This window comes from Cebus imitator, unplaced genomic scaffold, assembly GCF_001604975.1.
Source record: "Cebus imitator isolate Cc_AM_T3 unplaced genomic scaffold, Cebus_imitator-1.0 Scaffold415, whole genome shotgun sequence".
Classification (NCBI taxonomy): Eukaryota; Metazoa; Chordata; class Mammalia; order Primates; family Cebidae; genus Cebus; species Cebus imitator.
This window is the reverse complement of record NW_016107730.1, coordinates 1,830,741-1,847,644: the sequence shown is the minus strand read 5'-3', so window position 1 is coordinate 1,847,644 and position 16,904 is coordinate 1,830,741. Positions and strand designations below refer to the sequence as shown.

The 16,904-nt window shown below is 45.4% G+C and overlaps 2 protein-coding genes across 4 annotated transcripts in view; both read right to left on the bottom strand.

Moving 5' to 3' along the window:
• LOC119468346 (keratin, type I cuticular Ha3-II-like) overlaps positions 1 to 67 on the bottom strand; it is a 22,641-nt gene extending 22,574 nt beyond the window's left edge. The window contains exon 1 of the mRNA XM_037731675.1: positions 27 to 67. The gene's annotated coding sequence lies outside the window, so the exon portion shown is untranslated. The remainder of the gene's footprint in view (positions 1 to 26) is intronic.
• The window catches only part of LOC108289869 (keratin, type I cuticular Ha3-I), a 36,374-nt gene extending 23,320 nt beyond the window's left edge, over positions 1 to 13,054 (bottom strand). For 2 of the 3 annotated variants that reach the window (XM_037731630.1, XM_017509470.2), the window contains exons 1-6: positions 12,556 to 12,946; positions 12,369 to 12,451; positions 11,695 to 11,851; positions 10,340 to 10,501; positions 10,118 to 10,243; positions 9,722 to 9,942 (exon numbers count right to left, since the gene is read on the bottom strand). In XM_037731630.1, coding sequence (XP_037587558.1) covers positions 9,722 to 9,942; positions 10,118 to 10,243; positions 10,340 to 10,501; positions 11,695 to 11,851; positions 12,369 to 12,451; positions 12,556 to 12,903 — 1,097 coding nt within the window. In that variant the 5' untranslated portion in view covers positions 12,904 to 12,946. Of the gene's footprint in view, positions 1 to 8,098; positions 8,597 to 9,721; positions 9,943 to 10,117; positions 10,244 to 10,339; positions 10,502 to 11,694; positions 11,852 to 12,368; positions 12,452 to 12,555 lie in introns of those variants that run through there. The other variant, XM_017509468.1, reaches the window with a different exon arrangement.
• Positions 13,055 to 16,904: the final 3,850 nt, after the last annotated feature.

Sequence of the window (16,904 nt, the reverse complement as noted above, 5' to 3'; positions counted from 1 at the left end):
AGGCAGCAGTTGTAGGGCATGGTGCTGGGAGGGAGTGGAGCTCTGGAAGTCAGTTTCAAAACCTGATTCCTTTTCTCTGGGATAAGCACTGGTCCTCTCAGGGCTTTATATTCTGTCAGCAGTGGGCGTGGCAACCATGTCAAGCATTCCTCCTTTCCACCTCCTTTGCTAATTTTTCCATCTGTTATTTGGCCACTTCACCTGAGTCCTACACCTCATAAAATGTTTTACTCTGGCTTCTTGCTAAGTCAGGACTCCTCACAAAACACGCTGATTGATTAAGTAAGAGCTTCACGGTTGGGCTTCAAAGTGACTGATCTTGCCCACAGCAGTGCTTATCCACGGGATATTAAGCTAGAGTGACAGCTAGGCCCTGTCCCCAGAGTAGAGGCACATCTGTGTCTCTTTCTCCTAAATGAGGAAAGGCTTCTGTCTCATCCAGTTCATATTCAATTAGGTCTCTCTGAGAAAATCCATGAAAGGAAACCCATCTAGAAACTAGACTATGTGATAGGGAATCCTGGAAGCCGAGCTCAGAAAGGAGGTACAAGGCCATTGGTTCAGGGACACTTTGCAGTTCCATCCAGGCAGATGGAGGCATCTCTCCCCTCTTCCTATGGGCCTGCAGGAAGCTACCCACCTCTGTTTCTGCTACTGTTCAGTGCTCACCAGAACTATAAGAACACTAGAATGTTTGGAGTACCTACTCTGCATGAAGCCCTGTGCTCTGTGCCTGTGCACAGTGTGACTCTGTCATTGGTGATGGCTCCTGCTTGCTGAGCCTCCACTGTGCACCAGGCACTGTGCTAGGCACCTCCTAGGCACAAGCTCCTTCAGTCCTCTCAAAATGCTGCAAGGCTTTATAGATAAGAACATTAAGCCTCTGAGAGGTACCCCAAGGTCACAGAGCTCCTACGTGGTGGAGCCAGGATTCAAACGCAGATCTAATTCCAGTGTCCACAGTCTCTCCATCATGTTACACGTCTCTCTCTTCCAGTCTTCTCACTACTGAGATGCAATAATGCAGCAATACAGATTGATCTCCACTGAGCTCAATCAGTGCTGACAATAACCCAAATTAGAATGGGCCAAGAAATAACAAGCCTGCTCTTTGCTTATTAAAGAAACAAAGTCACTTCTATGCTGATGGAAGGTAGTTTACTAAGTGAAAATGCATTATACCCACTAGAAGCTTGAAAAAAAAAAAAAAAAAGGAACCCTCAGTTGATCTGATGTGGAAATACCTGGACACCTAGCTCTCAGAATATGACCCTGCAAAGCCACCACTTTGTCATGTGCTTGAAGTGGCATTTTATGACCATTGGCACATTTCGGCAAGCAGATGCTCTGCCCTCATCCATTCCAGATGGAGCCATGAACGACAAGGATTTTGTGTGTAGTCTACTAGTGCTCAAATCCTGACAGAGACTCCTCCAAGTTGTTTCTTTTGGAAGCTACATATTAAGTCTTGCCATACAGGTATTCTTTTCCTGTGGGTGAGCTGCCATTGCTCAGATCACCCTTCCTTCAAACTTGCCCTCACAGCCTGGGACACATTCTTTTAGTTATCCTCATTGAAGGCCAACCTTCATCTTCTGAGGGTGTGTTTATTTTTGGAACCAGCCAGATGTCATTTGAAACCACACCTAGTGAGTAGGGTAAGTAACCAAGCTGCGTACCGTCTTTAATGGGTCAGAAACACATTGCGACTGCAAAATAATTATGTGCATTTTCTTGGGTGACTCTGGAAGTCATTTCCAAGGAGGAGCTTCAAATATACTTTTATAAAGGACAGCAGCTTTGGAGCAAATGTGTGGTCTTCCAGAATGAATGCATTGGAAGTACTGATATCCTCCCCTACATTCACAATCCTCAACTGACAGCACCTCCTGCCAGAATCTCTACCATTTTTTTATTTTTATTTTTATTTTTTTGAGACAGAGTCTCACTCTATTGCCCAGGCTAGAGTGCAGTGGTGCAATCTCAACACATTGCAACCTCCACCTTCCAGGTTCAAATGATTCTCCTCCCTCCGCCTCCCTAGTAGCTGGGATTACAGGCACACACCAGCACGCTCGGCTTATTTTTGTATTTTTAGTAGAGACGGGGTTTGACCATGTTGCCTAGGCTGGTCTCAAACTCCTGACCTCAGGTAACCCACCTGCCTCGGCCTCCCAAAGTGCTGGAATTATAGGCGTGAGCCACCGTGCCTGACCTGAATCTCTACCTTTAAAATGATTCCACCATCAGTGAGATTTGGCATGGGCATATTGGTTTAAAATCAGTACCAAACTGATTAAAGTCCTATTGGATGAGATCAAATAACATAAAGCAAATAACTGAATTCATTAACTTTTCTCTATTTACCTTCTGTTCTTCTCTCCTTCTTCTAGGCCCCAAGCTTCAAAAGAGAAAAATCTGACAATGGCACTTAAAAAAAAAAAAAAATAGCGGGTGGGGGGAGGAATAGTGTGTCATAGACTAGTAAATATATCCAAGGGGATCCCTATAACCATTGCTGTAGCTTCTACCTCAGTCACAGTGGAATGATTCAGAGATAAGTATACTTGTGTCTTTAAAAATGGAGATCAGAGTTCAGAAAACACTATTCCCACATCTTAAGTAGAAGTAGCTATTTTCTGCACAGCTACTTGGCCATCATATAATAATAGTTGGAAGAACGTGGGTCTATTGAGAAAAGAGCCAAGTTTCAATTAGCTTCTCAGGAAGTCTGGAAGGCAATTGCTTTTTCTTTATTCCACTTGTTGTGAATTCTTACCTTTACATGGGTTATGGAATTGTCTCTGTTCAATGACCCTTCCATAAACATGATGAGCAAATCAAATCCTAACAAACCGAAAGGTTTTATACATACCCATGTAATTGTGGTGGATGCTGTGGTTGAGGCTTCTGGTCTTAAGATGTGAGCAAATTGCAATTGAGGTGTAAGGATGCTATTTATTATGGAAGCCAAGGCTATTTCCATGGAAGAGATCACATGCAAACTCACCAGTGATGCTTAACCATGGAGTGGACATACGACAGGTCTTCAGCTGATGCCACCTTGTTGTGGAACTATAAAGTCGTTGGGAGGCCTCCCTCCTTCTCCCCAAAATCATCTTCCCCAATGTCCAGGCTCTGGTGCTTGAAATTCTCACCATGAGAAATATAAAATGTATTCTTTTAGAAACACGAAGTAACACTGGGCTACTTGAAAATTAATTATATTTTAATGTGTATGAAATGGCAAGCAGATGCCAGGAGTGGTATCATGGCATGCACACAGATCAAGAAGATGGACTTTTTGCCAAAGAGGGATCCCAGAGGGAAATGAGAAAAGCAGAAACACTGTCCAGTATCGACCCCAGCCCATGGTTCTGGGCCAGCCTGTTAGAGTTTCCTAGAAGAGCAGAAGATAGGGCTTCCACAGACTGTTCCATAAAGGCAACTGTTGCCAATTTATCAATCCTCCAGCCTCAGGACTTTAAGAGGAGAAATTGAAAGGGTAATTCAGGACCTAAGGCAACAGGCTTGGCTCTGTTCAATAGGGCTTCTGATAAGCGACAAGAAGCAGAGGGGCTGGAGAAGGATCCCGGTCAGCAGTAAGCTAGACTGAGCAAAAACATACAAACACCTCAAAGTGGAACTCAGGAGCTAGCTCTACAAACCCTCTCTGGAGCCACCATTGTCTCTCTTACACTCAGTCCTGGGCTCCCAATGAGAATGAGGTCTTATAGTCTTCAGGGACCCAGCCAAGTCAGAAAAATGCAAAGTTCATCTATGCTATGTGTTTTTTTAACTTTTAAGTTGAGGGGTACAAGCGCAGGTTTGTTATATAGATAAACTTGTGTCGTGGGAGTTTCTTATACAGATTATTTCGTCACCCATTAAGCCTAGTCTTCATTAGTTATTTTCCCTGATCCTCTCCCTTCTGCCACCCTCTACCCTCTGAAAGGCCCCAGTGTGTATTGTACCCCTCTATGTGTCCATGTGTTCTCATCATTTAGCTCCCACAAGATGTCATCTCAGTCCTCAAGATCTGGCAAAAACCAAGGCTGAACCTCACATCAAGGACTTTGGAGAGCCCCCAGTCAACTCTGTGGTTTCTATCAGTGGTCCTCAAATTCTTCTGTATCCAGCCAACTGCCATTGGACAGTTTAACAATTTCTATAGCTCTAATTATCATCTTTGTTTACCTAGCTGTCTGACATCTCTCTCTCAAATCTAGTCATTCTTTTCCAGGTCTTTCCAATGGAGACTCATTGTTGTTTCATTTTCTCAGGCTGAAAATCTTCAGACACATAGTAGGTATTTGTGACTGTTAATTTAATGTATCAACTTCACTGGGCCAAGGGATGCCCAGATAGCTGGTAAAACATGATTTCTGGGTATGTCTGTGAAGGTGTCTTTAAAAGAGACCAGCATTTGATTCAGGAGAGTGAGTAAAGATCACCCTCCCCAATGTGGGCAGGTGTCCTCCAACATGGGTAGTCAAATAGAACCTAAGGATAGAAGAAAGGCAAATTATTTCTCTCTTATTGACCTGTAAGGGACAAGCAGGAGATGGTCTGGAGAATAAGCCAGGTCAGTAGTAAGCTATGCTGAGCAAAGACAAATACAGACACCTCAAAATGGAACCCAGGGGCTAGTTCCACAGACCTTCCCAGAGCTGTCACTGTTTCTCCACACTCGGTCCTGCACTCCCAATGAGAATGGAGTTGAGCTCCATCGTCTCCTGCCCTCTAACATCAATGCTCCCAGCTCTTGAGCCTTCATCTCAAACCAGGACTTACACCAGCAGCCTTCCTGATTCTCCGACCTTTTGGCTTGGATTGGAACTACACCCCTAGCTTTGCTGGGCCTCCACCTTGAAGACAGCAGATTATTGGACTTTTTAGTCTCCACAACATCTGAGCTATTTTCTCATAATAAATCTCTTTCTATGTATCTCTATATAGCCTATTGTTTCTGTCTCTTGGGACAACCCTGACTAATCAGTGTGTGATCAGTATTAGTTTCCTTTCTTCTCTCTCCATTGTTCCTCTGCCGCTACTCAACTTCCGTATTCTAGGCCATGCCTCTAAAATCTACCCCTCTTCTGCCTCACTCACCTCCACCTACCTCAATTCTTATTGATCTTTCATCTCTCTCACCGAGCTTCTAGGACTCTTCACAACCCAACCTGTACACAGCTGCCAGCTATGTCATATGGCAACCTCCCTTATAAGAAAACCTCATGCATAATCATTCAGGGCACTGCCAGATATGGTCCTGCCTAACTACCTTGCAGTTTCATCTTCTATTACCACCCTTACCTCTGTTCTAGCCTGGGAATTGGGTTGTCAATTTCTAAACACACCTCGTCACTCCTCCAGGCAAAGTTCACGCTCAGGATAACTTTCTCTCTCCTATGGCCTACACACCCTCATCTTTCCAGACATTTCTCAGCAAACTTTATTTCAGAATTATGCTAATATCATACAGTAATCATTGATTGAAGTTGAAACTATGGGAAGTATATAAAGTTTTAATAACCTTCTCGTGAATTTTCATTAGTGTTACTCTTCCTTATTTATTCCACTTCCAGTATTCCATGGTTTACATAAGATTTAATTAGGTGATGATGTCTCTGCTAAAGGGCCTGCAGTCAATAAGACAGGCAGACAAAATTTATGTCAACAGAACATTTGGGTTTTCAAGGCTTTCATCGAGTGCTGCCCCCTTCTTTGGAGCCTCTTCTTTTCATTCTGTCACATCTCTGAAATTCATAACTCTTTATCTACACCTTTCTTGAGCCACACTGGTATTTGTCCATGATGACTCTATCTTTGTCTCATCCACTCTAAACTATAAAACAGGCTGTCGGCTGAGACTGAGATTCACTTATTTGTGTTTCTCAGCACCCCCCACAGTACCCGGCACACACAATAGGTGATTGTGGTTGTGTCAATCAGATAGGATTAAATTAAATGGATATTTGAGGTTGTGCCTATAAAATTGAAAGCTTTAAAAATTCAGAGATGAGGCAAGTGGGGAGTGGATTAAGATCAATGTTTTGGGGGAGATGCTTAATGAACACTGTCCTTTCTTGGAATTACAGAAAATGAAATGATAAAGAGGCTGTGGGAGAACATTATGGACAAGAGCAAAGACCTAGGGGAAAGAATAAACTAGAAGAGAGGAAAGGTAAGGACTGAATTTAAAGGGTCTATGTGGAGGACAACATGTCAGGTATAACAAGTGGGCAGTGAGATGAACCAGTTTGGAAAACAATACATTTTAGTCCAATTAAACATGATGTAATGACCTGATACCAAGTGAAACTGTCCCATGCGCAACAGAAAACCTGGAAATCGAGCTAAGGTGAGAGGGAGATGTGGGAGCCATCAGCATAGAGGAGCTAGTTCTACATGAACAGGGATGTAGAAGGAGAAAGACAGAGGGCCGAGGATGTAAGTGTTTCCTTCATCTGGGACAAAAAGGGGAAGAAAGCTAACAAGACAACAGAGAACAGGTAATTAGAGATAGTACAAGAAAGCCCAGAGTGTGCAGGGTTATGGAAATCAATGAAGGTGCATTTCGAAGGAGGAGCAGGTATCTATATTAGCAAGGCAGGAGGAGCAGAGAGATTGAGAGGAGAGACTCCCTGCTCTTTGAGCAGTTTCTGTAGAAGCAGTTTCTGTTGTTTCTTCAGGCAGTTTAGAAAAAAGGGAAACAGAACATTCTATTCTGATGAGGGTGAAAGCCAGAGATAGCAGTGAACTCTGGGGAGGATTCTCAAAAGAAAACCTAGGCAATACCATTCAGGATATAGGCATAGGCAAGCACTTCATGACTAAAACACCAAAAGCAATGGCAACAAAAGCCAAAATAGACAAATGGGATCTAATTAAACATAACAGTTTCTGCACAGCAAAAGAAACAATCATTAGAGTGAACCAGCAACCAACAGAATGAGAAAAAAGTTTGCAATCTACCCATCTGACAAAAGGCTAATATCCAGAATCTACAAAGAACTAAAGCATATTTACAAGAAGAAAACAAACAAATCCATTCAAAAGTGGGCGAAGGATATGAACAGACACCTTTCAAAAGAAGACATTTATGAGGCCAAGAAACATGAAAAAAGGCTGATCATCACTGGTCATTAGAGAAATGCAAATCAAAACCACATTGAGATACCACCTCACGCCAGTTAGAATGGCGATCATTAAAAAATCTGGAGACAGCAGATGCTGGAGAGGATGTGGAGAAATAGGAATATTTTCACACTGTTGGTGGGAGTGTAAATTAGTTCAACCATTGTGGAAGACAGTGTGGCGATTCCTCAAGGATCTAGAAAGAGAAATTCCATTTGACCCAACAATCCCATTACTGGATATATACCCAAAGTATTATAAATCATTCGATTATAAAGACACATGCACAAGTGTGTTCATTGCAGCACTTTACAATAGCAAAGACCTGGAACCAACCCAAATGCCTATCAATGATACACTGGACAAATAAAATGTGGTGCATATATACCATGGAATACTATGCAACCATAAAAAAGGACGAGTTCATATCCTTTGTAGGGACATGGATGAATCTGGAAACCATCATTCTCAGCAAACTGACACAAGAACAGAAAACCAAACACCACATGTTCTCACTCATAGGCAGGCTTTGAACAATGAGAACATATGGGTGCTAGGGGAGGGACAGCGGGGAGTAGGGAGGTTGCAGAGGGATAACATTAGGAGAAATGCCTGATGTAGGTGATGGGGGAATGGAGGCAGCAAACCACCATGGCATGTGTGTACCTATGCAACAATCCTGCAAGATCTGCACATGTACTCCAGAACTTAAAGTATAATTTTTTTAAAAATTGCCAAGAGCCCTGTAGTCAAGGTAAGGCAAGCATGGGTATTGAAGGCCAGGTTTCCTGCATGGCCTGCCCTTGGTGGGAGTCTCCCAGAAGGACATCCTTCCCTGTCTACATCAGTGTTTCTGGTGAAGCATAAAGGCTTGGCTCAGTCATTTAATTCATTTTATTCTCCTAATGAAGGGGTATTTTTATGAAACAGCCATGATGAGTAATTTACAGTGCATGAATATGAATGAGAAACATTTACTATGCCAGAGAAATAAAGTTTATTGGGAAGTAATTGAAGTCTCCTCCTTGCATTCCAGAGAATGCCAAAGAAGAAAGGAAAACAGGAAATGCAACACGTTCTGGAAACACCCTAAATAGTAACTGGAGCTCAGATTACAGGGAGCCGAACATCCTTAGAAACAAAGAGTCTCGACTTTCAACAGGAAGAAGTTGTCCAGACATTGGAAGCTGATGATGTGTGTCTTTGCTTGTTGGGTTGGGAAAGCTTTTCAGCATTCTGGAAATAACAGAGTAGGCAAGATGAGGTTTCTTGATGTCAGCTGAGCTCCAGAAAAGGCAGGACTTGAGGATCTTTCCTGTGCTTGATCTAAATGGCTTTGTAGATGTCTTCAAAGAGGATACAAGCTTTTCAATTACAGCAACACTTTTGAGAGGTGCCACAGGGTCCACAGGAGTTGGCACTAGCATTGGTGGTGGCACATGGGTTGCAGGGGAGCCTAGGAGGACAAGGAGGTTTAGAGTGGATAGGGAAGGAGAGGGGAGAGAGCCCTAATAGGGTGCACAGAATACCTTGGGCTTAACGACACAACCTATGAATTCTCAGTGGCTGGAGTTAGTTGGAATCAAGTTCTTTTTGTTTTGTTTTGTTTTTGAGACAGGGTCTTACTCTGTTGCCCAGTCTGGAGTGCAGTGGAGTGATCTCAGCTCACTGCAACCTCTACCTCCAAGGTTCAGGCAATTCTCCTGCCTCAGCCTCCCAAGTAGCTAGCATTACAGGCATGTACCACAGCACCTGGATAATTTTTTGTATTTTTGGTAGAGATGGGGTTTCACCATATTGGCCAGGCTGGGCTTGAACTCCTGACCTCAAGCAATCCACTCGCGTCAGCCTCCCAAAGTTCTGGGATTACAGGCATGAGCCAATGTACCAGGCCAGAATCAAGTTCTGACTATTACCAAATCCTTCTCCCTTTCCCAGAATGCTATGTTCATAGGTGGAAAAATTGTCCTTTTCAAAAATATTATCTCATGCTCTTAGGCTCTCCTGGAACTTTTTTCCTTATTTTTTTTGAGATGGAGTCTCGCTCTGTCATCCAGGCTGGAGTGCAATGGCGAGCTGTTGGCTCACTGCAACCTCTGCCTCCCATGTTCAACCGATTCTTCTGCCTCAGTCTCCCAAGTAGCTGGGATTAAGGCACACATTGCCACGCCCAACTAATTGATTTTGTATCTTAGTAGAGACAGGGTTTCACTGTGTTGCCCAGCTGGTCTCAAACTCCTGAGCTCAGGCGATCCACCCACCTCGGTCGCCCAAAGTGCTAGGATTACATGCGTGAGCCACTGTGCCTGTGCTTTCCTGGGAACTTAACACGATGTGCCTTACACAAATGTTATTCCTATGACTGGCCAGGCCCTACCACCACTCCTCTGTTGTTAGCCCCCCGAGGCAGGGGCTGTTCCCTTACCTTTGGCCTCCCTTTGCTTAGCTATCACAGATCACTGGACACACACTGCACAGTTAATGTGTGTTGCCTGGCTAGTTGCAAATATGGCCACCATTTGTGTGCCTACAATATCCCACCATGCACATCCCTCCCCAACATTCTTTGCCCCACACTCACTTGCAGTCCTCGCTCTCCAGCAGGCTCCGGTACGTGTTGATCTCACACTCCAGCCGGGCACGCACGTCCAGCAGCACCTGGTACTCCTGGTTCTGCCGCTCCAGGTCACCGCGGATCTCCGCCAGCTGGGACTCCACGTTGCTGATCAGGCTCTGCACCTGGGACAGCTGGGTGCTGTAGCGGGCCTCGCTCTCCGTCAGCGTGTTTTCCAGAGAGTCTCGCTGTGGTGGGGAAGATCAGGAATGTCAGAGAGCTGCTCCTTCAAAGCCTTTCTTCATAGGATTCCAAGGAAGTCACAGCTCCAAGAGCTAAGGAGAGCATGTGGTCCCAAGGGCAGCCCCGGGACTCTGCCTCCCAACGTCCCATCGCTCACCAGCAGGGCTGAACAATACACACCAGGTTGTGCTGGGCCTGCAGCTCGATCTCCAGGGCATTGACCGTGCGTCTCAGCTCGATGATCTCCGCCTGGTAGGACTGCAGCTGCTCCGAGCTGGACACCACCTGCTTGTTCAGCTCCTCGGTCTGAAACACCACCCAAGGGGAGAAAGGATCAGACCCTGCTTCCAGGGCCCTGGGGTGGTCCTCAGGTCCTGAGTGACTGCGTGCTTAGATGCTCACCTGCGTGGCGAACCACTGCTCCACTTCCCTGCGGTTGGTGTCCACCAGGGCCTCATACTGACTCCTGGTCTCGTTCAGGACCTGATTCAGGTCCACAGCGGGGGCAGCGTCCACCTCCACGTTGAGGCGGTCTCCAAGCTGGCAGCGCAGGGTGTTGACCTCCTGATGGAGAAAAGAAAAGGGATGAATCTATGGCAATGGATCTGCCATCTTACCGCTCCAGGAAAATGAGCACCATGCTGCCCAAAAAGCACTAAAAGAAATATTCTGATCATTCCCAAAGAGTGACACACACATTTCATAGCAATAAACTCAAATAAGGATCACATCAGTTGTCCCATAGAAACTGAAACGACCCCACATCTTCTACAAGACCAAGTCTAAACTCCTTGGCATATGCAAGTCCTTCATCGATTCCCATCACATCTTCACTTTCATCACACCCTTGTAGGTACTACATGCCCAGCCATACCCAGATATACCCTGCTCTGCCACTTCTGTGTCATTGTTCAACCTTTTCCCTCAGTCTGAAACACCCAAGTACTGAACCTCTTTGCATCTGAGAAGAATTCCCCATCTATCTCCTCTTGGGCAGACTGAATTATTTCTTTTATTTATTTATTTATTTATTTTTGCCTTTTTCTTTTTTTTTAATTGAGATGGAGTTTTGCTCTTGTTGCCCGGGCTGGAGTATAATGGTATAATCTTGACTCACCACAACCTCCACCTCCCAGGTTCAAGCGAGTCTCCTGCCTCAGCCTTCTGAGTAGCCGGGACTACAGGCATGTGCCATCACGCCTGGCTAATTTGTGTATTTTTAGTAGAAACAGGGTTTCACCATGTTGGTTAGGCTGGTCTCGAACTCCTGACCTCGTGATCCACCCACCTCGGCCTCCCAAAGTGCTTGGATTACAGGCATGAGCCACCATGCCTGGCCCAGACTGGACTCTCTATAGAGCACACTGCTTGTACATCTCATATGGTAATTGTTTCACTCTGCCTTGTTTATATCACTGCATTTACATTGCTGTCTTTCCATACTAAACTGTGAGCTCTTTGAAGAAAACGGCTATGTCTTATTTCATTTTTATCCCTCCATCCCTACTAGCAAATTTAGGACCTAACATGACCATCAGAGAGCAGAGCTCAATGAATGATGTCCATCCTCAGCAATCCCAGCACCTGCCTACCCCTCAGCCAGCCGCTGGAGAATGAGCAGCTCACTTCACTCTCTGAGAATACCCTGAGTTCTTCAGAGAAGGGTCCCAGACCAGAGATCCAGGCAGTAATTGTCTCCTGATTCCCAGTGCTAGTAGCTTAGCTCTGAGTCCTGCTTTTGCAAATTTTTTTCCTACCTCCTCATGGTTCTTCTTCAGGCACAGCAGCTCCTCCCTCAGGGACTCCACCTGGGCCTCCAGGTCGGACGTGCAGAGGGTCAGCTCATCCAGGATCCTGCGCATGCTGTTGATGTCCGACTCCACCAGCCGCCGCAGGGACTGCTCCGTCTGGTACCTGCACGCATTGGAGTGGGAGGATAAGTCAGGAAAGAAAACCACCTTCCTCTATTATGTGTTGCTTGGGTAGAATTGGCCTGAATCTTCTTGAACTTACACCATTTTCTGCCTCTTCTCTTCCACATGTTTCCCTCCAGCTGTGCATGGATAGAATGGAGAGGTTCCCTGACTCACCCTGACACCACAAGGAGCCCAGGGGCACTCGTGAGATGAAGTCTCTCACTGTGCTGTCAATTTTGTTAGCTAATATACCACCAAATCAGTTCCCAAAGAAGAATTCATTTCAATCTCTGAATCATGTGGTTTAAGAAACACTTCCGAAAAGACTAGTATAGACTGAAGAGCAGGCAGCCCATAAGCCTGGATCTCTGTTTGAAACTGATTTTACATAACCAACCCTAAGAGGAGAAAAGGAGAGAAATGGCTTTCTCCTCCCTTCCAGGCAATATTAGGTCCCTAGGACCATGAAAGAACCACAGGGACCTTGAACATCTGGCCCCAGAAGTTCAACATACTTGGTTCTGAAGTCATCAGAGGCCAACTTGGCATTGTCAATCTGCACCACCAGCCTGGCGTTCTCAGCCTTGCCACACAGAATCTGAAAAGAAATTTCTCTCATGAGGTGCACTTGAACTTGAGAATGTCTTACTGCTCAAAGACAGCCAGCTGCTGCTGTGTTCCCCACATGGCCCACCCCCTCACCTTCTGCTGGAGCTCCTCGATGGTCTTGAAGTAGGACTGGTAGCTGGCACACAGCAAGGGCTCCTGCTGCTGGGACCGCTCCCGGATGAGGCGCTCCAGCTCCGCGTTCTCCCGCTCCAGCTGACGCACCTTCTCCAGGTAGCTGGCCAGGCGGTCGTTCAGGAACTGCATGGTCTCCTTCTCGCTGCCATTGAAGGAGCCCTCGCAGAACCAGTTGCAGTTGCTCACGTTGGCGGGGATGTTGCAGGCCCCGGGCAGGGTGCAGCCGTGGCAGCTGGGAGCCACGCAGGGCCGGGAGGAGCAGCTGGTGCGGCAGCTCAGGCTGGGCAGGCAGCAACTGTAAGACATGATGCTGGGACGGGTAATGGAAAGGCAGGTAAGCTGCTGGAAGTGTATGTGAGCAGGTTTGAGTCTCTTGTTCCTCTGCGGTCCTTTTATACCATTAATGGTGGGTGGGGGCTTGGCATGCAGCATAGTTTCCTTTCCTAATGCTTCAGCTAATTTTTCTCCAAAATATGCTAGTTAGATGCTTCTAAAGAGTCCCCCCTCATCCCATAAAATTATTCCATTTGGCTTATGTCACACCAGGCTCTTCCTGGGTGCTAGTGATTGGTGAAATCAGAGTTTCATCAGACGGCTTCATAGGAGAGAGAATCATCATAGCCCCAAAAGGCTGTCCGCATTACTCAGAGGGGAGGACAGCCGGAGACATGGGGTGGAGTTGTTTGGGAATCAGGGATTCCTCACCCAGGACGTTCTGCCACTGTTCTTTGTCCCTGGAAAGACAGCTTTGAGAGAGAGCTTTGGGAGTTCCTCTTCCAGGTAACTCTTTCCTCCCATGTTCATCCATGTCTCAGTATTCAACTTGTTTTTGTAGCAGAAACTCAACCTGTATTAGCTGAAAGGATCCTGAGCCTTACTATTGGGTGGGGTTTAGGGAACTTGCCAACACGTGGAGAGATTGAAAACAATTGCATGTTCATGGTCGGGAAATGAGAAAGTAAAATGGAAACCAATGGAATGGATGGGAATACGCCTAAAAGGGGCATCTGCAAACAACAGCCCACAGGTCAGGTTCACCCTGCTGCATTTTTGTAAAACAACGGTTTTTTTAGTAGAGACGGGGTTTCATCATGTTGGTCAGGCTGGTCTTGAACTCCTGACCTCAGGCGATCTGCCCTCCTTGGCCTCCCAAAGTGCTGGGATTACTCACAAGGCGTGAGCCACCACACTTGGCCCTCTACTATAAAATTTAAAAGACAAAAGTATTAAAAACAGCTATAACTATAAAAATAGGTTAATGGATACACAGTATAGCAAGATGTAAATCGTGATATCGATACATAAAAGGTGTGTGGGGGAGAAGCAAAAGTGCAGATTTTACATGCAGTGAACGTTGTTATCAGCTAAAAACAGACTGTTAAAGCTGTACATTGTTTTATACAAGCCCCATGATAACCACATGAAAATACCTATAGAAGATACATAAAAAGAAGAATAAAAACATATCAATACAAAAATCCATGAAACACAAAGGAAGATGATGAGAGGAAAAGAGAGACAAAAGAACTCTGAGAAAGACAAAACAATTAACAAAATGGCAATAATAGGTCTTTCCCTATCAATAATTTATTGAAATGTAAATAAAAGTTTCCAATCAAAAGACATGGAGTCGCTGAATGGATTTTCAAAAAAGCAGCAAGGTCTATCTATATGCTATCTAGAAGAGACTGGCTTTGGATTTAAAGGTACATATAGGCTGAAAGTGAAGGAATGGGAAAAAAATATTTCATACAAATGGTGACCAAAGGACAGCAGGATGGCTGTCCATCAGACAAAATAGTCTTTAAATCAAAAACTCTCACAAAAGGCGAAGAAGAACATTATTTAATAAAGTGACATCGTGTACAAGGGAACATCCACAAGGCAATTAGTGAATTTCTTAGCAGAAACTTTGAAGGACATGGGATAATATATTTAAAGTGCTGAAAACAAACAAACTGCCAACCAAGAATATCATTCCTAGCAAAATTATCCTTCAAAACTGAAGGACAGATAAACAAAAGCTGAGGTAGTTCATCATCACTGGACCTGCCTTACAAAAAAGTTAAATGAAGTTCTTTAAGTTGAAACAGAAGGATGTTAAAAGTAATATAAATGCATATGAAAGTATAAAACTTGCTGATAGACATAAATATATTGATAAATATAGGATGCTGTAATACTATCATGGTGGTAGGTAAATCACTCTTTTAATTCGACTATAAAGTTTACTTATTTATTTTTTTGAGACAGAGTTTCACTCCTGTCGCTCAGGCTGGAGTGGAGTGGTGTGATCTCCACTCGTTGCAACCTCCGCCTCCTGGGTTCAAGCAATTCTCCTGTCTCAGCCTCCTGAGTCTCAGCCTCCTGAGTAGCCGCAGCATTGTCCTTTTCAGTACTCAGAGTTCCTTCTAGCAGCGCCAGCTCTTCACAGTGCCAGGGGACTGGGCTTTATGACAGCACTACTTGAGGACTAGTTTTATCCCTTTTAACAAATTGTAAATAAGTGGTGGTCAGGAACTGTGTCTTTCTTCATGTCTCTCCCCATCCCACCACCCACCATCTGCAGAGAGTAAGTATTCAATAGGCACTGGTTGGATTGAACTGAGAAAGTCCAAAGGATCAAATAAAGAGTTGATGGGGTCTCTAAGGACTGGAGTCGAGGAGGGAAGAGAGCAGCCGCAAGACCAGGCTGACGATGATCGACCCACACGAGGGAAAGGGGGAATTCCTGGGCATAGCAGGGCAGGGCAGAGAGTCTCTTGGCTGGGAAATGTCTGAGCCACCAACAACCCAGAATAATACAGCACGAAACCCAAAAGTTCTGCTGAAAAAAGATGAGTTTTCCAGGGCTTCTTTCCAGCCCCCAGCTCATGCCTTCTCCATTCAGATTTGGATATAAGCAGCTCTGGGAGACGCCCAGGTCAGAAGGAAAATCTAAAAAAGGCCAAGGTGCAGCACTTCAGCACCTCCACCCTCCTTCCCACAGGCCTGCCTGCCTCACTCCTGGGTCCAGGGTGCCAGGTTAGCCGTCTGCCACTGCCCCCGCAGGACATGAAACTGCTCTTGTAGCCAAGAGTCAGGCCATTATATGGTCTGTCTTTCAAGTGGCTTTTTATAGCATACTCAGATGATGAGCACATTGAAGCAAATGAATACAAATGAGAAAGGCGTCTGTTTTGCCAAAGAAATAACATTTATTAGGAGGTTACAAGAGTTCTCTGGGTGAGCACAAGAAGGAACAGACCCCCGGGAAGGAAAGAGTGAGCAGGATGGGCTGGAGTAGTTGGGGAGGCTGCAGGCTTTGGCTGCCTTACTGGGGCCACTCCAGCCATGCAAATGATGTTTTCAGGCCCCTTTTGTTGAACCAGAGCCAGGTCACAGCTCTGGAGTCCTGGGACCTGCGTCCTTGCTCCTCCGGCATTAGCTTCTAGCGCACAAAGGAGTTGCAGGGTCCACAGCGAGGACGTGGGGCACAGGGTGTGCAGGGGGCAGGAGGGACGCAAGGGGTGCAGGGATTGGAGACACAGGGTCCGATGGCCTTGCTGCACGCGTTGGTTGTGGCACAGGGGTTGCTGGGCAGACTGGAGACAAAGAATGATGTGGAAAGGTGAGTTAAGGGAGATTTTAAAATCAAATGCCAGAGAGATCCCCAAGGGTAAGAATGCCTGTCAGGACTTGGCCTGGCCTGGAACAGAGAAGGCACAGGCTCCCCTGCTACAAAGATAACTCTCAAATTGTGAATGGTCCCCCTGCCGTAGAGCAACCAAGGTAGACAGAAACTCTGAAACTCTGATGTCTACTCTCAAATCCGTTCATACCAAACTGGTAACATTGGGTGAGTCATTTGCCTTCTCCAAGACCCAGTTTATTTTCCAATAGAATGCAGGGAATTCTGATCCAGCCCACCTGGTGGTAATTACAAGATCAAATTAGGTAGTCTGTGGGAATGTACCCACTACACAATACAGTATTGTAAAAGGTAAGGCATTAATCACATATCATGCAATCATGCATGTTATCATAGTAGAATGCAAAGACTTGGCTGTGCAATTTCAGTTTGTACATCAAACAACTCTTGCTGCCAAACCATTTATGTTTTAAATGATGTCCATATTATATTGTCTGAGTTCTGTTTGAGCATGTCTAGTGTGAAGGCATAATTTCCTTTCCAAGGTATGCAATCTTTGCATGGTGTCTAACTGAATAGTACACTCATATGTGCATCGCTACATCAAACACCTCTGCCCAGCTACTCACTTGCAGTCCTCGCTCTCCAGCAGGCTCCGGTACGTGTTGATCTCACA